At 37.8% G+C, this 22,111-nt stretch overlaps 2 protein-coding genes across 2 annotated transcripts; one reads left to right on the top strand and one right to left on the bottom strand.

Annotated features, from left to right (window-relative positions):
- Window positions 1-1,590: 1,590 nt before the first annotated feature.
- LOC126612471 (probable cinnamyl alcohol dehydrogenase 1) lies at window positions 1,591-21,150 on the bottom strand. Its single transcript, XM_050280893.1, has 7 exons — window positions 20,934-21,150; window positions 4,224-4,274; window positions 3,296-3,409; window positions 2,971-3,201; window positions 2,440-2,725; window positions 2,143-2,293; window positions 1,591-2,056 (listed from the first exon to the last, which is right to left on the bottom strand). Exons 1-7 carry the CDS (start codon window positions 20,981-20,983, stop codon window positions 1,860-1,862), a joined length of 1,080 nt encoding a protein of 359 aa, XP_050136850.1. The 5' UTR covers window positions 20,984-21,150; the 3' UTR covers window positions 1,591-1,859.
- Window positions 18,459-20,622, top strand: LOC126612473 (uncharacterized). The gene is made up of 4 exons (XM_050280896.1): window positions 18,459-18,962; window positions 19,049-19,179; window positions 19,247-19,322; window positions 19,406-20,622. The coding sequence occupies exons 3-4, from the start codon at window positions 19,313-19,315 to the stop codon at window positions 20,425-20,427; spliced, it is 1,032 nt and encodes a 343-aa protein (XP_050136853.1). The 5' UTR covers window positions 18,459-18,962; window positions 19,049-19,179; window positions 19,247-19,312; the 3' UTR covers window positions 20,428-20,622.
- Window positions 21,151-22,111: the final 961 nt, after the last annotated feature.

The raw sequence follows: 22,111 nt of genomic DNA, 5'->3' as shown, positions 1-22,111 counted from the left end.
TGTTGATGATATTCTGATCACTGGAAATGATCCTGATGCCATTAGGGATCTCAAAAATTTTCTCAATAGTCGTTTCAAAATCAAGGACCTTGGTGACTTGAAATACTTTCTAGGCATCGAAGTGTCACGATCAAAGAATGGGATTTTCATTTCTCAACGTAAGTATGCTTTAGAGATTCTGAAGGATGGTGGTCTCTTGGGAGCTCGTGCAATCGAGTTTCCTATGGAGTTGAATCTTAAACTTTCTGACAATGGTGAGTTACTTAAAGATCCGGCACAGTATAGGAGGTTGGTGGGTCGATTGATCTATTTAACAATTACTAGGCCGGATATCACATATTCGATGCATGTGCTAAGTAGGTTTATGCATGAACCTCGCCGTCCACACATGGAAGCAGCTCTCCGAGTTTTGAAATACATAAAGAATACTCCTGGACAAGGTTTATTTTTCTCTTCTAAAAATGACTTGACCTTGAATGCATACTGTGATTCAGATTGGGCAGGATGTTCTATGACACGAAGATCAACCACAGGGTGTTGCGTGTTCTTGGGTTCTTCATTGGTTTCTTGGAGATCAAAGAGACAGAAAATCGTATCTTTATCATCAGCTGAGGCCGAGTATAGAGCCATGACTGGAACTTGTTGTGAACTATCATGGCTTCGATATCTTCTGAAGGACTTGGGATTGTTGCATCCAAAACCGGCCTTATTACATTGTGACAACAAAGCAGCTCTTCATATTGCTGCCAATCCAGTTTTCCATGAGCGGACTAGACATATAGAGATGGATTGCCATTTTGTTCGAGATAAAATACAAGATGGTTCTATTGTTACGCGATTTGTTCCTTCCTCACAACAACTTGCAGATGTGTTCATGAAGGCATTGGGAAGGGAATCTCTTTTGTCCATTATACACAAGTTGGGAGTTCTTGACATCCACTCTCTAACTTGAGGGGGAGTGTAGAGAAGTCAATGATATCATTCCTGATATCTTGGCTTAGTTTGGGAAACAATTTTGTAATTGATTTGTATAAAGTTTAGTTTCCTGTTGTATACCTAGAAAGTAGGGTAATTTACTTCTAAGTCAAGTATTCTTCTTTGTATAAATCTCCTTGTTTCAATAGAAGAAAACACTTCCGCAAATCATATTTTGCTCTATTATTTACAATCTGCGCAACAATTTGATGGTTTAGAGCCAATTGTCACGCTTTAATTAATTAGAGGGCTAGGGAAGAATTGAAAGTGGAACAAGCAAATCGAAAGAAAATTGCAAGTTCTGAGGCATATTTATAAATTCAACTTTGGCGCGCTCAGTTATAAATAGTAGGATTACAGGACATATCAGCCCAAATGCCCGTTTTACTACCATGGACTGCCTATCCTCTACTCGAAGAACAGTTGCTTAACTGGGCTTCTGAAATTGCCTCTAGTTAATCCATGGACCGAAAGCAAAATGAAATCAAATCTCAAGGTAGATATAAAAGTGAAAAAAAAATGAAATTTCCTCTAATTAATCCATTCATGTGATACGTGAGTACATTGTTGCAATGGGCGATACACAAGTAGTGGTACCAATCTATTCAAGCTAAAAACAAGAATTTATTGTGATATATAACTAAACTCATTTATTTATTTCATATGATCTTTTGAAGTTCTAGCTTACTCACATATTGCTTAAAAATCGAGTACAAACACTTTCACGTATAACAAATATCTAAGCAAGGCAACACTCCCTTATTAGCAAAAAAAAAAACAAAAAAAACAAAAACTGAAATATTAACCGCAACCCTGTTACATACCAACTTCTTAATCCTCATACTAAGTTCTCAATGAATTCAAAGAAAAATATCGATTCCTCATCATTTTAGGGAGTTTTCGACATCTATAACAAAACGGTACTTCACATCCCTCTTGATCAGCCTCTCAAGAGCTTCATTCACATACTGAATTGGAACTATTTCTATGTTTGGATATATTTTGTGAGCAGCACAAAAGTCTAACATTTCCCGCGTCTGTTTTGTACCGCCCGTTACGCTACCAGAAATCGACTTCATACCTGACAAATAGTCAATATGTGTTGTAAAAAATCTATAGTACTTTTCTTAAAAATGAAAACTGTGAGTATTTAAAGTGTTAAAATACCATAAATCAAGCTCATAGGACTTAATTTAACTTCGCTTGGTGCCCCAACCAAGACTAGAACACCAGCAGTCTTCAGCAGAGACATATACAAATCAAATGGATGATCACCAGATGCTGTGTCGATGATGAAGTCAAGGGACTTAGCCAGGGCCTGCATAAACAGTAAAAATCGTTGATATAACAAAATCAGATGAATAAAAATTCGTATGCCATTGCTAAGAACAATTTTGTGTACACAAAACTAAATTGCACAAATCATTTTGTCGTAAACAATTATATCAACTTGTGAAATTTTACCGTCATTTCCTCTTGGTTGGATGAGACAACGAAATTGTCTGCACCAAGCAGACTTAGAGCTTCTTCCTTCTTTGATAAGCTTGTGCTGAAAACTGTCACGTTTAGTCCAAAAGCCTTCCCAAATTTCACTGCCAAGTGTCCGAGACCACCAAGGCCAATAACACCTAGTGATTTACCTGCCTGGTTCATTTTATGGCGGATCATTGGAGAATAAACAGTAATGCCGGCACAAAGCAGAGGTGCTGCAGAAGCCAAGGGGTAGCCCTCTGGTATCTTGAAGCAGTACCTATAATAATTTCAAGAACAAAGTTAACGTCCTCATCTATGACAGATTCGTACTATTTCTGAATTTCTTAAGCATTAAGCAATTAATTACGTAGTCACTATAAATCTAGGCACTTGCATTGCAGTTATTGCAAATACGCAGGGTCGACAGTCACAAAATCTAAAACCATAAATTTAACATATCATAACAGATGATGATACAGAAGTACAGGTTGACACATTACATTTGAGATGGAGAATACTAACCTTTCATGAGCAACAATGTAACTGGAAAACCCTCCTTTTGTAATGGTGCCATCAGCATCAACATGGTTATAAGTGAAAATTGCTCCCTTTTCACAGGAAACCTCTTGGCCATCTCTACAATAGTCGCAATCTCTACAAGAATTAACAAAAGTTCCCACTCCAACATGATCACCAACTTTGAAGCCGTGAACATTTGGACCAACCTCTTGAACAATGCCAGCAATCTCATGTCTGTTGTACAATCAATCGTAGACAAAATAGGTCAGTTCAAGGAAATATATGTAATAACAATCATATATATAACATAATAAATCATTCGACATACCCAGGCACCATTGGATAGTTGGCGTTGCCATGCTTGTTCCTTGGAAAACCCACATCAGCATAACAAATTCCGCAGTGCGTAATTCTTATCGAAACATCATCGTTTTGAAGATTCCTGAATACATTAATTCAACCTTTGTTTAATTAAAACTATCAATATTACATATATAACATGTAAAGTCATTTAGTGTACTTTAGATAATTGTATCCCGATTTCAATTCGTGATCTAGCTGCATCGAACTTTATTAGGCCTAAGGATGAGAGATTTATTTCTTAATTATTTTCCCTCAAAATTTTATATTATTTCAAAGACTGCATTGCCACTAACTTTGGGGAAGATATCACAAGCTGCATATCAGTATAACAAATTAAGGGCGTTGTGTTTATAAAAAGGAATGGCACTATACTTCTTTCTACTTCTTGCAGATCACTTCAAAGGAGTGAATACCACTAAAGTTTTGGTATCAACCAGGTGAAATCAAGCAAATAAATAAAAAAATAAAAATAAAAAATAAAATATATATATATATAGACACACGCCTACTAGTCGTTGACGTAATGGTCGTTGTCTCTAGTTAATACAAGAACAATATGTATTTTATGTGAGTTGTATGCCTAATTATGGCTAGTCTTGCAAGTTACGCTTTTCTAGCCATCCAATAACGTACATATATAACTCAGTTCACAACCACTCGATATTACAGTCTGGTAATATTTTTCTTCATTCGAAAATGAGGTCTTAAGTTTGAATCTTGTAGACGACGAATTCAATACTAAATTAGGCTTCCCATTTTATGATTTAGCCGAATTTCTCTTTTCTAAAAATATCGATGTACTCTAAAAAAAAGAAAAAAAAAACTAAACTCATTTCACATTTTTCCGTTTCTGTTGTATTAAAAACACATTAAACTGATAAAAATTTAGTTACCTTCGGGTAAACTTGCACGGCGAGAGAACTCCAGATTCATCAGTTGCAGCCAGTGAAGAAAATATCGATAATATCGGCGAAATATCGCCGATATTATCGTTTTTTTGGGACCCCGATATTTTATTAACTATCCAACTTGTTTTCGGCAGAATATCGCGATATTATCGATAATATCGATAATATCGCGATATTTTCGAAACTATCGCGATATTTGGTATGGACTCATCGGAGAACACAGCCGGAGCAAATAATCCGAACCCCTAAATCCCCAAATTCTAATTCAAAGCAAATGAACTGAATCTACAATACAGGAATCCCTAAAATCGATTTCAGTACAAAAATCAACATGCAGAAAAATCGCAATCTGTACAAAAATTGTAATTTACAAGCCGAGAAGAACGCCGGAGCAAATTAACCGAATCCCTAAATCCCCAAATTCGAATTCAAAGCAAATGAACTGAATCCCTAATTCCTAAATCCCTAAAATCGATTTCAGTACAAAAATCAAGCAACATGCAGAAAAATCGCAATCTGTACAAAAATAGAAACCCTAATTCCTAAATCCCTAAAATCGATTTCAGTACAACAAAGGTGCAACATGCAGAAAAATTGAAATCTGTACAAAAATTTAAAGTAAAAGCCGAGAAGAAGAGAAGTAGGAGCCTGGGAACATCGTCTTCCTCACGAATCCAAGACGGCTGGGACAAGGTCGTGCTCCTCAGTGGTGTCGACGGCTGGGACTACCATGATTTCCGGTCGATCTCCATGGATCAAGGTGGTTTAGAAGGCGGTTATCGAGTGGTGTCGACGGCTGGGTTTAGGGCGGGTGAGATGGGAGGAGCAGAGGGAGACACGGAGACACGGACGAGGAGGATCGAGAGATGGATCGAGATTTGAGAGATGATGTCTCTGTGTGTGTGTGGAAGAACTGGAGAAGGGGGAAGGGAGGGAGAAGACTGAGAAGTTCTCAGTGAGAACGAAGGCTCAGACCTCAGAGAAAGAGAAGAGAGAAGAGAGAGATTGAGAGGATTCGAGAATATGGTAGTGGGAAATGAATGATCGAGAGAGAGACTGAGCTCCGTGTGTGGTGTACGTGTGTGGTGTGCGTGTGTGGTGTGGTGTGGGGGGTCTCGAAGTGTGTGTGTGGTGGAGTGTGAGTTCTTCACTCTTTTTTACTGTCTGAGTGGTGGCGTGTAAGAAAAAAAAATCATCCAATGCTCCAAATTATTCAAAACCAAATCATTCCAAACCTATGTCTAGCTCTCTGATCCAATGATCCAAATAACTTTTTGCAATTTCAGAACATGGACAACAAATAATACTGCTTTCATAATGAAATCGTGTGACAGTCAGTAAGAGTCTTTCACATGCAAAACAGTGTCAATGTCTGTTATATACTTACATTCTTTCACCCAGTGGAGTATCAGAAGCATTCACAGAAATTTCGTTTCTTCTTCTTCCCATACCATTTTCAAAATCATTCCAGATTCTTTCCAAAGCTTGAACACAAAGGCTTCCATATTTAAGGTAAGTTTACAAACTTAAATTTATATTATTGTAATTTATACAACAACAAATAAATTTGTGTGGACTCGTATGTTAATTTTTTTAAGTAATTAATACTTGCATGTTAATTTTTGTAAGTAATTAAGTAATGTTAATGTTAATTGTTTTAAGTAATTAAGTAATGTTGTATAATTATTCCCTAGGATAATTTTAATATGTTTAATGTTATTTATTATTTTATTTTCCTTACCATTTTCAAAGTTATTCCAGATCCATTCCAAAGCTTGAACACAAAGGCTTCCATATTTAAGGTAAGTTTACAAACTTAAATTTATATTATTGTAATTTATACAACAACAAATAAATTTGTGTGGACTCGTATGTTAATCTTTTTAAGTAATTAATACTTGCATGTTAATTTTTGTAAGTAATTAAGTAATGTTAATGTTAATTGTTTTAAGTAATTAAGTAATGTTGTATAATTATTCCCTAGGATAATTTTAATATGTTTAATATTATTTATTATTTTATTTCCCTTACCATTTTCATTATCAAATTGGATTATTATTCATTAATATTAGGTTTTTTTTTATTATCAAATTGGATTATTATTCTTTAATATTAGATTTTTTTATTATCAAATTGGATTATTATTCATTAATATTAGGTTTTTTTATTATCAAATTGGATTATTATTCTTTTATATTAGGAAATTTTTTTATCAAATTGGTGGATTATTCATTAAATTGGATTATTATCAAATTGGATTATTATTCATTAAATTGGATTATTATTAATCACCATGTTTTATATTAGGATTATTTTTTTATCAAATTGGTGGATTATTCATTAAATTGGATTATTATCAAATTGGATTATTATTCATCACCATGTTTTATATTAGGATTATTTTTTTATCAAATTGGTGGATTATTAAATAAATTGGATTATTATCAAATTGGATTATTATTCATCACCATGTTTTATATTAGGATTTTTTTTTATCAAATTGGTGGATTATTCATTAAATTGGATTATTATTCATCACCATGTTTTATATTAGGATTATTTTTTTTATCAAATTGGTGGATTATTCATTAAATTGGATTATTATCAAATTGGATTATTATTCATCACCATGTTTTATATTAGGATTTTTTTTTTATCAAATTGGTGGATTATTCATTAAATTGGATTATTATTCATCACCATGTTTTATATTAGGATTATTTTTTTTATCAAATTGGTGGATTATTCATTAAATTGGATTATTATCAAATTGGATTATTATTCATCACCATGTTTTATATTAGGATTATTTTTTTTATCAAATTGGTGGATTATTCATTAAATTGGATTATTATCAAATTAGATTATTATTCATTAAATTGGATTATTATTCATCACCATGTTTTATATTAGGATTATTTTTTTTATCAAATTGGTGGATTATTCATTAAATTGGATTATTATCAAATTGGATTATTATCAAATTGGATTATTATTATCAAATTGGATTATTATTCATCACCATGTTTTATATTAGGATTATTTTTTTATCAAATTGGTGGATTATTCATTAAATTGGATTATTATCAAATTGGATTATTATTCATTAAATTGGATTATTATCAAATTGGATTATTATTCATCACCATGTTTTATATTAGGATTTTTTTTATCAAATTGGATTATTATTCATTAAATTGAATTATTATTGTCACAGCCCGTCCCGGAATTTTAATTCCGAGGACGTGAAAGTACTAAAATATCCCTAAACGTGACAAGGTGCGTAAAAATAATGTTGGATCTTATCTAAGCCATAGTTTTTGGTTAATTATTTTTTTATGTAGCTTAAGAACTTAGGCTTAGATTTTATTTTAAGTGTTAATATTATTGTATGGGTTAAGGTGGGATCCTCATACCCTCAAAACATTCCCTAAAACCCGTAACCTTTCCTTCTCTCTCTTCTTATTCCATTTCAGACTTTCACTCTCTCTCTCTCTTACTCTCGAACATACGGACTCACACACAACCTCAATCAAACCTCCACGAACGTTCAATTTAAGACTACCATCGTGATCCTGAGGACTTCACGAACACGGGGATACCAAATTCAGGTGAGTTTCACTTCGAAAAACCCTAGTTTTTAAAGCCCCGTGAAATGACACTGTTTATGATCTTTTAAATGGTTACGTTTTAGGTTAAAACAAGATCACAACGAGTCTTAGGAAGTTCCAAGGATGCTCGGAGTGTAACGTTTGGAAGTTTTGGACGTCGGGATCGTTGAGTTCGACGTTTGGCCGATTTTTGGAATTTTTGGAAGGTATGATCCCGTGATTTTTAGTGTTTAAAACCCTTCCAACATGATTGTACATGTTAAATGCTTCAATCTGGTATAAAATTCGAGAAAAATGGACGAAAAACGAGTGAGAATAGTTAATTAGAAATTTTTCCCAGTTTTCCGGTGACCGGAGTCCGGCGAGGGTGAATCAGAGAAGACGACGGCATATTCCGTTATTCTTAACGGAATATGCTAACGCCGTTAGTTAACTTTAACGGAAACCGTTAGTTTTTAACGGAATATTCCGGGAATATTCCTAACTGCCGTTACTGTGCCGTCAGCATGCATGTCACGTGGCCGCGCGTGGGGGGCGCGTAGGTCCGTGCCATTTCAGGCGCGTGGGGGCGCGTGAAGGGTCAAAAAATTATTTTAAAAATATGGGGATGATCCTGAGATTGTGTAGGTCACCATGGTATATTCATATACCCAATTTGAGTATCGTATGAAGAATTAATTACCTAGTTTGGTTTAGGTGCGTTAATTGTGCGTTAAATGACGTTTTTAGTTATTTCACTTCTAGGTGGGACTTATAACGAGGACGAGCACATCCAGGGGCGTCAAGGGGGTTACGACCCGGCGACATACCAGTGAGTGGGCATTTGTTTTTATATATATACATATATACTCGATTTCCCCAAAAATCAAAATTAAATGAAAAGTATATTGAAATGAAATGAAATATGATTTGATTGCCATGCATAGAATGTTATGAATATTATGAACTGTCGTATGATGCATATATGTAAGATGGTGCTGTGGACGCACAGGTGAGTATCAGGTGAGTATTTAATTACTGTTATGATGATGATGATATATATTGAGCTCATATCCTGCACCATGGTTTAGTGCTTATAGTATTCACCGCATCGCACGCTCGCCTTGGATCCAAGTAGATGCTGGTCGCACAGTCCACGCGGAGTGGGTGCGACGGGCCAGTCGTAGAGTGTTAGTGAGATTTCGACTGGTGGGTGACCTTAGATTATGTGTACAGATGATTGATGAGAAAAGCACTAGAGCGTAATATTAACCATTAAGTCGTACAGACTACATTAGGTGGTTCCGACTTATGTGCAGAAGGCCGGACAGGTCACAGAGGTGACTCCGGCAGAGTGAGAGTGATAGATTTTGAGCTCTAGGTTCAATCGTTCAGGGCCATTAGAGGGCCTCCGATTGATTACTTTCTTTTACCTGATTTATATTATGTCAATGCATTCATACTAAACTGTTGAATTTGGCATGGTACATTCTTTATTGAATCTGTTATAAGATTGATGATCGAGATGGTTGAGATTTATATATGCTATATACTATTTTCTGGGAAAGTATACAGGTTTTCAAAAAGGGGTTATAAATGTGGATTTATGAAATGATTTGGAAAAGCTTTATTTTCGCCCACTCACGTTTTCTGTTTTTCGCCCCCTCCAGGTTCTAGTTGATAGTTGAGGTGTTGGTGGCCTACGAGGACTACTTCGGCGTTCTGACAGTCTAAATAAATGTAGGATTCACCCGAGGGTGTTGTAAATTAGTTATGGTCCTACTTGACTGCACCTAGACGCTTATGCTATGTTCATGTGTGTTTAGTACACTCTTATGCACATAGAATGCTAGGTTGTAAATAACTGCAATTAGTGGTTTTCGTTGACTCGTATTTTATTATTTAATCGTTTCCGCTTGCGTTTATGGTTACGTCACGCTCACGTGACGGCCAGCACGTCCTAGTCTTCGGGTTAGGGTGTGTCAGTTTGGTATCAGAGCATAGGTTGCAGTCCTGTATAACTAATGAGTTCTTCTATTGATTTTTTGATGTTTTCTGTCAGAATTATGCCGCCTCGTAAAGATCCTCGCCGTGCTGCTGAGCCTAATTTCCCCGATATATCCCAGTTAGGGGAAGCACTGGCTCAGGCTTTTCAGGCTAATATCCGTCCTCCTCAGAGAACGCCCGTAGAGACGATGTATAATCTGAAATTGGAAACCTTTGAGGGAAATGAAGGTTATGAGGGGGCAGAAAAGTGGTTGGATCGGATTGAGCAGACCTTTCAAGTGATGCAAAGTCAGGGAAACCTGCCAGCTAATAGATGGGTGGAGACCACCACCTGGTTTTTGGGCCGTGAGCCAGCGGCGTAGTGGATAAATCAGTCGAGGCACATGGCACCTGAAAGGGCAGCCGAATGGGAGGTATTTAAGGAAAATTTTATGAAGAGATTTGTTCCTCCGGAATATATAGATCGCAAGAAACAGGAATTCACCAGGCTGAAGCAGAGAAATATGTCTGCACATGAGTACTACAGGAAGTTTACTGATTTATCCCGTTATGATTCTGATTTAGCGGGTAATCAAGCAGAAATGCTTCGTCGTTTCAAGTTAGGATCTAAGAAGAAGTACAGAACGTTTGCCAATGCACTTCCCTGTGCCGATTATCATGAGTATTTTGAGATTCTGGTCCGGATGGAAGACTCTGATAATCTTCCGGACAGTGGGGATGACGAGGATAAGGGTGATGGTCAGAAGAAAAATGATAAAGGTAAGGGTATTTCCATTCCAGGACCTCGTCAGACGCAGAATTTCAAGAAAAGTGGAATGAGTTCGAGTTCTTCCAGTGGTGGATTTAGTGCCACAGGTCCTAGGAGAGGAGGTGGTAGGTTTGGTAATGGACCTAGATTTTCTGGTCAGAGAGGCTTTGGTGGTGCTGGTAGTTCGGGTCCTCCGTTATGTCGCCGTTGTAATTTCCGACATCATGGGGAATGTAGGAGACTCAGTGGTGCATGCTTTACATGTGGTCAGACAGGACATAGAGCTATGTATTGTCCCCAGAATCAGCAGAGGCCCCAGCAACCTGTTATGCCAACACCAGTACCGACTCAACAGAACTTTAATTCAGGCAGTTATGGCCAGGTTGGTCGTGGTGGTGCTTATCACTATCAGGGTGATGCTGCTCCTTATGCTCCGGGACAGTATCACTATTCCCAGGATCCTTATTTTCAGAGTGGATATTCTCAGGATCAAGGAGGTTATACTTCATATCCGTCTATGCCAGCTAGCGGATCTCAGTGGTATCAGGGGGGTCAGCCCCAACAGAGCGGAGTTGCTGCTAGTAGTGCAGGGCCGTCTAGGCCGCCTGCCCAGGCAGGTCAAGGACGTACTCATCAGGGACGAGGTAACCAGAGTAGCAGAGGTCGTGGAGCACGACAGCCAGCTCAGGGACGTGTTAACCATATATCGCTGCAAGATGCTCAGAACCATCCAGACTTGATTATGGGTACGTTGAATGTTCTTGGTCATTTTGCTAGAGTTTTGATTGATTGTGGTGCTACACACTCTGTGATTTCTCATACATTTGCTCAAATGACACAACCTCATCCTTCACCTCTAGGGTTTGATTTAGAGTTTGCTATGCCTAGAGGGGATAAATGTTATGTTGATAGTTTTTACTCTGGGTGTCCAGTGATGGTAGATAATGTCATTATGCCTGCTAATCTTATCCCGTTAGACATCGTGGATTTTGATGTGATTTTAGGGGCGGATTGGTTGCATTATAATCGCGCCCATATAGATTGTTACGGGAAATCAGTTACTTTTCTTCGTCCTGGACTACCCGAAGTTACATTTGTGGGTGAAAGAAGTGGGGTGAGGCATGGTGTTATTTCAGCCATAAGGGCGAAGAAATTGTTATCCAAGGGTTGTCAGGGATACTTGGCACATGTGGTTTTGAATGATGTTGCTCCCAGTAGTGTGGAGGAAGTCGGAGTAGTCAGACACTATCCTGATGTATTTCCAGATGATTTGCCTGGATTGCCCCCAGATAGAGATGTGGAGTTTTCGATTGAATTGCTTCCAGGTACGAACCCTATCTCTTTGACTCCTTATAGAATGGCACCAGCGGAATTAAGAGAGTTGAAAATTCAATTGCAAGAGTTAATTGATAAAGGTTTCATTCAGCCTAGTTCTTCACCTTGGGGAGCTCCGGTGTTGTTTGTGAGAAAGAAGGATGGAACTTTGAGATTGTGTATTGATTACAGGCAATTGAATCGGGTAACGATTAAAAACCGTTATCCCTTGCCTCGTATAGATGATTTGTTTGATCAGCTCAAAGGTGCCTGTGTGTTTTCTAAGATCGATTTGAGATCTGGGTATTATCAATTAAAGATTAAATAGGAGGATGTTCATAAAACAGCTTTCAGGACTCGTTATGGGCATTATGAGTTTTTGGTTATGCCATTTGGATTGACAAACGCTCCTGCAGCTTTCATGAGATTGATGAATGAAGTATTCCAGGAGTATCTTGACAGGTTTGTTATTGTTTTTATTGATGATATCCTGGTATACTCTAAGTCGAAATCAGACCATATTCGACATCTTAACTTGGTGTTAAGGAAATTGAGGGAACACCGATTATATGCCAAGTTTAGTAAATGTCAGTTTTGGCTGAATCAAGTGGCATTTTTGGGACATGTGGTATCAGCTCAGGGAATTCAAGTGGATCCTCAAAAGATAGCAGCAGTGGAAAGTTGGGAACAACCTCGAACGGTCACTGAGGTGCGGAGTTTTCTTGGCTTGGCAGGTTATTATAGACGGTTTGTTCAAGACTTTTCTATGATTGCCTTACCATTAACGAAGTTAACCAGAAAGGATGTTAAGTTTGAATGGGATGAAAGTTGTGAGCAAAGTTTCCAGCAATTGAAACATTGCCTTACTCATGCACCGGTGTTAGTACTTCCTGATGATAATGGTAACTTCGAGATCTACAGTGATGCTTCTTTGAATGGTTTGGGTTGTGTTTTGATGCAGCATAGTAGAGTGATTGCCTATGATTCTAGGCAGTTGAAGACTCATGAAAGAAACTATCCGACTCACGATCTTGAGTTGGCAGCTATTGTGTTTGCTTTGAAGATTTGGAGACATTATCTCTATGGCGAGAAATGTAAGATCTTTACAGATCATAAAAGCCTTCAGTACCTTTTCACGCAGCATGATCTTAATCTTCGTCAGAGAAGATGGTTGGAATTGTTAAGTGATTATGATTGCACGATTGAGTACCATCCGAGTCGTGCAAATGTGGTAGCTGATGCTCTGAGTAGGAAACCTCAAGGGCGACTTAACGCTTTATATGCCAGTCGTGTTCCTCTTCTGACAGAGTTGAGATCTACTGGAGTAGAGTTAGAATTGGAAGAGCAAAGTGAAGCTTTTCTTGCCAATTTTCAAGTCAAGCCAATTTTAATTGATCGGGTGCTTGCAGCTCAATCGTGGGATGAAGAAATTCAAGAATTGGTTAGTTTAAGAAAGGAAGGGAAGAAGAAAGATCTCAGGATCCGAGGATCAGATGGTATGCTTATGCAAGAGAACAGGATGTATGTGCCTAATAATGAGGAACTGAAGAAAGAAATCTTGGATGAAGCACATTGTTCGGCTTATGCTATGCACCCAGGGGGAACTAAAATGTATCATACCATTCGACCATTTTACTATTGGCCGGGTATGAAGAGGGAGATTGCGGAGTATGTAAGTAGGTGTATTGTTTGCCAGCAGGTTAAGGCTGAAAGAAAGAAGCCGTTTGGGAGATTGCAACCACTCCCTGTTCCCCAGTGGAAATGGGAGAACATAACGATGGATTTTGTGTATAAGCTACCACGTACACAAAATGGTTTTGATGGCATTTGGGTGGTTGTAGATCGACTTACCAAATCAGCACATTTTATTCCAGTAAGGGAGAAGTATCCTTTAAATAAGTTGGCTAAGTTATTCATATCGAAGGTTGTAAAGTATCATGGTGTTCCAGTGAATATTATTTCTGATCGAGATCCAAGATTCACTTCTAAGTTTTGGACAGCTTTTCAAGAAGCTTTGGGCACTAGATTGCTTTACAGTACAGCTTATCACCCACAGACAGATGGTCAGTCAGAGAGAACTATTCAGACACTCGAGGATATGTTGAGATCCTCTGTGATGCAATTTGGTGACTCTTGGCATAATCGCTTGGATTTGATGGAGTTTGCCTATAATAATAGTTTTCATTCGAGTATTGGAATGTCTCCATTTGAAGCGCTTTATGGAAAAGCTTGCCGTACGCCATTATGTTGGTCAGAGGTCGGTGAAAGAATACTTGAGGGCCCAGAGATTGTGGATGAGACTACTCAGAATATTCAGGTGATTAAGACTAACCTGAAAACGGCCCAGGATAGACAAAAGAGCCTAGCGGATCGACATACCACGGATAGAATGTATAATGTGGGCGACTATGTATTTTTGAAATTATCACCTTGGAGAGGTGTGGTTCGATTTGGGAAGAAAGGAAAGCTCAGTCCCAGGTACATTGGACCTTATGAGATCACTGAGAGGATTGGTGAAGTTGCTTACAGGTTGGAGCTACCTCCAGAGTTGTCTAAGGTACATAATGTGTTCCATGTCTCGATGCTTCGGCATTATGTTTCAGATCCTTCACATGTGATTCCTCCTCAACCATTGGAAATTAATCCGGATTTGACGTACGACGAGGAACCAGTGACTATTCTGGATTGGAAAGATAAGACTCTGAGGAATAAGACTGTGAACTTGGTAAAAGTATTGTGGAGGAACCATTCAGCGGAAGAAGCTACTTGGGAGACAGAAGAACGGATGAGAGATATGTATCCGAGGCTATTTTATGAGTTTTGATGCTGGTTGGTGACTAGAATTTCGGGGACGAAATTCTATAAGGAGGGGAGATTGTCACAGCCCGTCCCAGAATTTTAATTCCGAGGACGTGAAAGTACTAAAATATCCCTAAACGTGACAAGGTGTGTAAAAATAATGTTGGATCTTATCTAAGCCATAGTTTTTGGTTAATTATTTTGTTATGTAGCTTAAGAACTTAGGCTTAGATTTTATTTTAAGTGTTAATATTATTGTATGGGTTAAGGTGGGATCCTCATACCCTCAAAACATTCCCTAAAACCCGTAACCTTTCCTTCTCTCTCTTCTTCTTCCATTTCAGACTTTCACTCTCTCTCTCTCTTACTCTCGAACATACGGACTCACACACAACCTCAATCAAACATCCACGAACGTTCAATTTAAGACTACCATCGTGATCCTGAGGACTTCACGAACACGGGGATACCAAATTCAGGTGAGTTTCACTTCGAAAAACCCTAGTTTTTAAAGCCCCGTGAAATGACACTGTTCATGATCTTTTAAATGGTTACGTTTTAGGTTAAAACAAGATCACAACGAGTCTTAGGAAGTTCCAAGGATGCTCGGAGTGTAACGTTTGGAAGTTTTGGACGTCGGGATCGTTGAGTTCGACGTTTGGCCGATTTTTGGAATTTTTGGAAGGTATGATCCCGTGATTTTTAGTGTTTAAAACCCTTCCAACGTGATTGTACATGTTAAATGCTTCAATCTGGTATAAAATTCGAGAAAAATGGACGAAAAACGAGTGAGAATAGTTAATTAGAAATTTTTCCCAGTTTTCCGGTGACCGGAGTCCGGCGAGGGTGAATCGGAGAAGACGACGGCATATTCCGTTATTCTTAACGGAATATGCTAACGCCGTTAGTTAACTTTAACGGAAACCGTTAGTTTTTAACAGAATATTCCGGGAATATTCCTAACTGCCGTTACTGTGCCGTCAGCATGCATGTCACGTGGCCGCGCGTGGGGGGCGCGTAGGTCCGTGCCATTTCAGGCGCGTGGGGGCGCGTGAAGGGTCCAAAAATTATTTTAAAAATATGGGGATGATCCTGAGATTGTGTAGGTCACCGTGGTATATTCATATACCCAATTTGAGTATCGTATGAAGAATTAATTACCTAGTTTGGTTTAGGTGCGTTAATTGTGCGTTAAATGACGTTTTTAGTTATTTCACTTCTAGGTGGGACTTATAACGAGGACGAGCACATCCAGGGGCGTCAAGGGGGTTACGACCCGGCGACATACCAGTGAGTGGGCATTTGTTTTTATATATATACCTATATACTCGATTTCCCCAGAAATCAAAATTAAATGAAAAGTATATTGAAATGAAATGAAATATGATTTGATTGCCATGCATAGAATGTTATGAATATTATGAACTGTCGTATGATGCATATATGTAAGATGGTGATGTGGACGCACATGTGAGTATCAGGTGAGTATTTAATTACTGTTATGATGATGATGATATATATTGAGCTCATATCCTGCACCATGGTTTAGTGCTTATAGTATTCACCGCATCGCACGCTCGCCTTGGATCCAAGTAGATGCTGGTCGCACAGTCCACGCGGAGTGGGTGCGACGGGCCAGTCGTAGAGTGTTAGTGAGATTTCGACTGGTGGGTGACCTTAGATTATGTGTACAGATGATTGATGAGAAAAGCACTAGAGCGTAATATTAACCATTAAGTCGTACAGACTACATTAGGTGGTTCCGACTTATGTGCAGAAGGCCGAACAGGTCACAGAGGTGACTCCGGCAGAGTGAGAGTGATAGATTTTGAGCTCTAGGTTCAATCGTTTAGGGCCATTAGAGGGCCTCCGATTGATTACTTTCTTTTACCTGATTTATATTATGTCAATGCATTCATACTAAACTGTTGAATTTGGCATGGTACATTCTTTATTGAATCTGTTATAAGATTGATGATCGAGATGGTTGAGATTTATATATGCTATATACTATTTTCTGGGAAAGTATACAGGTTTTCAAAAAGGGGTTATAAATGTGGATTTATGAAATGATTTGGAAAAGCTTTATTTTCGCCCACTCACGTTTTCTATTTTTCGCCCCTCCAGGTTCTAGTTGATAGTTGAGGTGTTGGTGGCCTACGAGGACTACTTCGGCGTTCTGACAGTCTAAATAAATGTAGGATTCACCCGAGGGTGTTGTAAATTAGTTATGGTCCTACTTGACTGCACCTAGACGCTTATGCTCTGTTCATGTGTGTTTAGTACACTCTTATGCACATAGAATGCTAGGTTGTAAATAACTGCAATTAGTGGTTTTCGTTGACTCGTATTTTATTATTTAATCGTTTCCGCTTGCATTTATGGTTACGTCACGCTCACGTGACGGCCAGCACGTCCTAGTCTTCGGGTTAGGGTGTGTCAATTATCAAATTGGATTATTATTCATTAATATTAGGTTTTATTATTCCATATTATTTGTATAATTACTTAAATTTTTACAATCATTTTCTTTACTTTGTATTTAATTCTTCTGTAGAATAACTTTATTATTTAGGTTCTCTTATTTTTATCAAAAAATAATTGTCTAATTTTCATGAAAAATAAATATAGGTACGTTTAAGATGTCCAGTAAACGTGATCCAGCTTGGGAACATGAAGACCCAATAGACGGAAACAAACATGGCACAATTTGCAAATATTGTGGTCGGGTAATGAAGAGTGGCGGAGTGACACGACTGAAGTATCATCTTAGTGGATTAGATCCATCAAAAAATGTCCAACGATGCGATAATGTCCCCCCAGAAGTGAAGGCATTCATCAGCACATTATTAAAAAATAAAAAACAGCAGAAGGAAAAGATAACACAGGGAATGGAAAATATTCGAGCTGGGCTACGGGGAGAAGTCTATGGCCAAGCGGTTGACAGTGATGATGATGACGATGAGGACGAATGTGATGATGACATGGGACCTGAAGAACGACACAGTTTGAAACAAGCATTACGTGCCTTCAAACAGTCAGCATGGGAAAAAGAACACCTTCATAAAATTCCTAATAGGGGACAAGGTTCCGGGACAAGTGGTGGTGCACAAATGAGACGGGGAGGCAGTCTTAGAGAATCACAACCAACACCACCAATAGCCCCAAGTTTATATAAGTCATCCAACGCACGTCAAAAGAGTGTTTGGAGTTATTTCAAGGGAGGTAATGTGAATGAGGGAATGGGGCGTCTAATTAGCAAGTTCTTTACCTATGAAAATGTCCCTGCTGCGAAGGCATCATCACATCATTTCAAAAATATGGTAGTGGGATGTCAACAAGCTGGTGTTGGAGTACAACCTCCCACTCCCTATGAGATAAGAAACAAATATTTGGATATGGAGTATAAAGACATTGGCGAGTATGTTAACAAGTTGAGGTCAAAGTGGGAAACTAATGGTTGCACAATCATGTGTGACGGATGGACCTGCCCGACCAGATTATCTATCATCAACTTCATGGTATACTCCAAGGGAAAGACATTTTTTTTGAAATCTGTTGATGCTTCAGACCATATAAAGAATTACAAGTATATTTACAAATTATTGAGGGATGTAATCATGGAGATGGGAGAGCATAATGTTGTCCAAGTCGTGACCGACAACGGTTCTGCATTTGTCAAAGCTGGAAAAAAGTTAATGAAGCATTATAATGTGTTTTGGACATCATGTGCAGCACATTGTATTGATCTCATGTTTGAGGCAATGGGGAAGATAGAGAATGTTGCTACTGTGGTCAAAAGAGCTAGAACGATCACAAATTATATTTACAATCACGGTTGGTTGTTGGCAAAGATGCGTGAATTTTGCAGAGGAGAAATTATTCGTCCAGCTACCACTCGATTCGCCACCAACTATATTGCATTAAACAGCCTACTCAAGAAGAAAGCAGGGTTGAAGCAACTATTCACTAGTGACGATTGGGCCAACCACAATTTCAGCCGCTCAAATACAGGTCGTATGGTGGAAAGTATAGTGCTTGATCATGCTTTTTGGACTCAAACAGAACATGTGTGTCAAGTGTTTGAACCTCTTTACAAAGTTTTACGGATCGTTGACACAGAAGTGTATCCTACTATGGGGGCAGTATATGAGTTGATGCGTGTAGTGAAGGATGAATTGGAAAGAAAACATGGTGCAAGGTGGGTCATAAAAATAATTGAAGACCGATGGTATAAAACATTATACCACGATTTGCATGCAGCAGGTATAAATTATGTCATAATTTGCAATTCATTTCTTTAGTTGCATAAGTATTATTTCTCTTATTAGAGTATGTGTTTCTTTGAACAGCATATTATTTGAATCCCTGATACCAATACAGACCCGGTGTTGGAGATGATGGTGACCTTATACGTGCTGTACATAATGTATACTCTAAATTAGACCCTGCATCACCAGCAGTTGGCCAATTTGGAAATGAGGTACACAATTACTTAATTTATAATAATTACTTTGTTGGATTAAACTAACACAATTTATTGTATTCAGCTAACATGGTTTAAAGATGCAAGAAGAACATTTGGAGAACCAACATCAGTTGCTGCTCGAACAAATATGTCTCCTAGTGAGTATAAACATATTTCACTATAAGTTTATAATAGAATTTGTTGGAGTTATTAGGCTTATCAACATTATTTTTCATTGCAGCTGAATGGTGGATCATGTATGGGACCGATGCACCAACTGTGAGAAAGTTAGCAATAAAAGTATTATCACAAACAGCTTCCTCATCTGCTTGTGAAAGAAATTGGAGCACATTTGCACTCATACACACAAAGCAAAGAAATAAGTTGGCTCATAGTAGCTTGGAAAAATTAGTTTATTGCTACTACAACATGAAGCTTCAAATTCGAGATAAGGAAGCAGAAATCGATCATGTCGACCGTGGTGACCCACTAGATGTGTTTGATATTGTTGGTGAAGATGATGATACGGAGGGTAACCAACTTTTTCAATGGATTAGACCTCTTCATTTAGATGATGATGAAGGCAACCCAGCTCCCAGAGTTGCTGAAGAAGCACGTAATGAAGGGATAAATGTAGAAAGAGTATTAGAGGAGGAGGTGGGATCTAGCAGCTCTGACTCTTTCGAAGAACTTTTGCACCCAAGACCAAGAAACACTGGAATTCCACCTTCTTCCAATCCTACACAACCACAACATCGTGCTCATACTAATGATAGCTCTAGTACAAGATCAGGAGACTCACCTACCACCGGAGGTGGGAATGATGAAGGACATAGTGGAGCTGGAGGTAGTGGAGTTGGAGGTAGTGGTGGTGGATATGGAAACTATTATGGACCACCACCTCCCAGATATATGAGCCCCTTCACTGGTGAGGCAAACTTCACGCATGCAACACAGGATGATGACCATGGCAGTAGGCGGGCAGGACCAGGAATTGGTGCCATAGGGAAGGACTATACTCGCAGAGAAAGAGGCAAGGGGATTTTGTCAAGTCAAGAAGATGACTCGTTATCTAGAACTTCATACTCTATTGGATTGGGAAGTAGTAACTATGGTTATACTCATAACCAACCATTTCCCTACCCTTCATATCCCATTCCTGTTGGGATGGAATCGAGCGACTCATGGAAACAATCCCAGCCTCAATCTTCAAATGATTTTTCTTATGGACAACCTCAACCAATCTCGGATCCATATGGGTGACATATTAACAATTACATGCAAAACTATTTTGGAGATTTATCATTTGATAACTACTCTTCACAATACACTCATTCTACACATAGAGATGATGAAGATAGTGAAAAATTTGAACCTCATAGGAACTTTATGTGGTACTAAAGTGTAAAATATTGTACTAATTCATTATATATAAATGATTATGGTGTGTTTAGACTTCTTTCATTAATTACTACATATTTTCTACACTCACAATATTTGTCAGATTGCTATATAATCAACTTGATAATGTTAAATCCATCATGCAATGCATTTCCTTCCAATTTTTTGTGATAAACTAATAGATAATTGACTAAATAAACATCCTACAAAGTTTCAATAAAAATTTCCAAGTTTTTCTTACAATTTCCGTGGTTTCCATGTAATTTTTATCGATATCGATATTTTACCGATATTTCCGTCGATATTTCCGTGTTTTCGGACTACCGATATTTCCGATATTACCGATATTTTCTTCCTTGGTTGCAGCCCATCCCAAGCAGTTTCCATTGACAGTGTCACTACTCGTCTGTGAGCTCATGCTTAATAATTGGGAACCTTAATAATTTGTTGTAAATATGCAGAGGGCTCCACAGAAATTGGGAAGAAATTAAGGAGATTGTTGAGAAAAAAGTCGTTTTGCTCTAGGTTTTTGGGTTTTTTTTATCTTGGTGAACAGGTTAAGTTTTTGCGTTTTGGTTGTCACGAGAGATACTTTGTACTATTTATAGACTTACGTGCAGGTTTGTGGGTGACGCAAGCGCATGCGTGATCACCTCCATTAACGTACGCAGTGATGACTTCGGTACCTGGGTACCCTTCAACAGGTTGACTTGCGATTCCTTCATTTTCTAATCTCTATCTTCTCTTCCCACTCATTTTAAACCATATCAATATTTTATATTGATATTTTATAAAAATAATAAGATAAAAAGCAAAGTATAAAAGAAAAGAAGGGAAGGAAATGAAATTAGAAGGAAAGAGAATCTTACTTCTTCATGCCAAAATTTGTACTAATTCAATTTGCCATGATTGACCTGAACGAGAGATTTTTTAGTGTGACTCACATACGGGATGGTACATCACATGTTACTATAAAAAAGTTAATAACTTAAAAATAAAATTTATCATCACTTATATAAAAATACATAATGTACCACTCATATTCCCGTCACAATGAAAAATTTATCGACCTAAACACATCATTATCCAGAAAGGAAGTAGATACCATTATTAATGGAAAAACATCATCTCCAGATCTCTTCTACTAAGGCCATCAGATCAAATGATCCGAACCTTTGAAATTGCATCAAACGACTCATCTGTTTTGATTCCTTATAAGCTATAATAAGTTTTTACCATTGTATAAAATTTCAAAGATCCGAATCACTTGATCTAGTGATCTTAGTGAAAGATATCCATTATTAATTTATAATTTCCTCTTATTTCAAACTTGTTTGACCTTTTCAACTTTTTTTTTATTACAAAACGAAGTCAAATTCATTCTAACATGCTATGATGGAAAGACGTGAATAAATTTATTAAATAGAATAAAAGTACAAACAAAGAGTGGAAGGGCAAGTACCTTAGACCATCTCCTATCAAATGAGGGTTCGACGACTCATTTTAGTTCTATAGTTCTTCATAAACAGTGCAGATTCATGTTTCT

Source organism: Malus sylvestris, chromosome 17, assembly GCF_916048215.2.
Source record: "Malus sylvestris chromosome 17, drMalSylv7.2, whole genome shotgun sequence".
Lineage (NCBI taxonomy): Eukaryota > Viridiplantae > Streptophyta > Magnoliopsida > Rosales > Rosaceae > Malus > Malus sylvestris.
Note: the sequence above shows the minus strand (reverse complement) of the source record. Positions and strands in the feature narration are given on the sequence as shown.

What these genes read in the sequence shown, in the direction of transcription:
- LOC126612471 (XM_050280893.1), bottom strand. Translation starts at nt 20,983, where the DNA reads ATGAGCTCACAGACGAGTAGTGACACTGTCAATGGAAACTGCTTGGGA. An exon ending in AACTATCCAATGGTGCCTGG is followed by an intron (nt 3,202 to 3,295) that starts GTATGTCGAATG and finishes ATTGTACAACAG; the next exon opens with ACATGAGATTGCTGGCATTG. An exon ending in TCCTATGAGCTTGATTTATG is followed by an intron (nt 2,057 to 2,142) that starts GTATTTTAACAC and finishes ACTATTTGTCAG; the next exon opens with GTATGAAGTCGATTTCTGGT.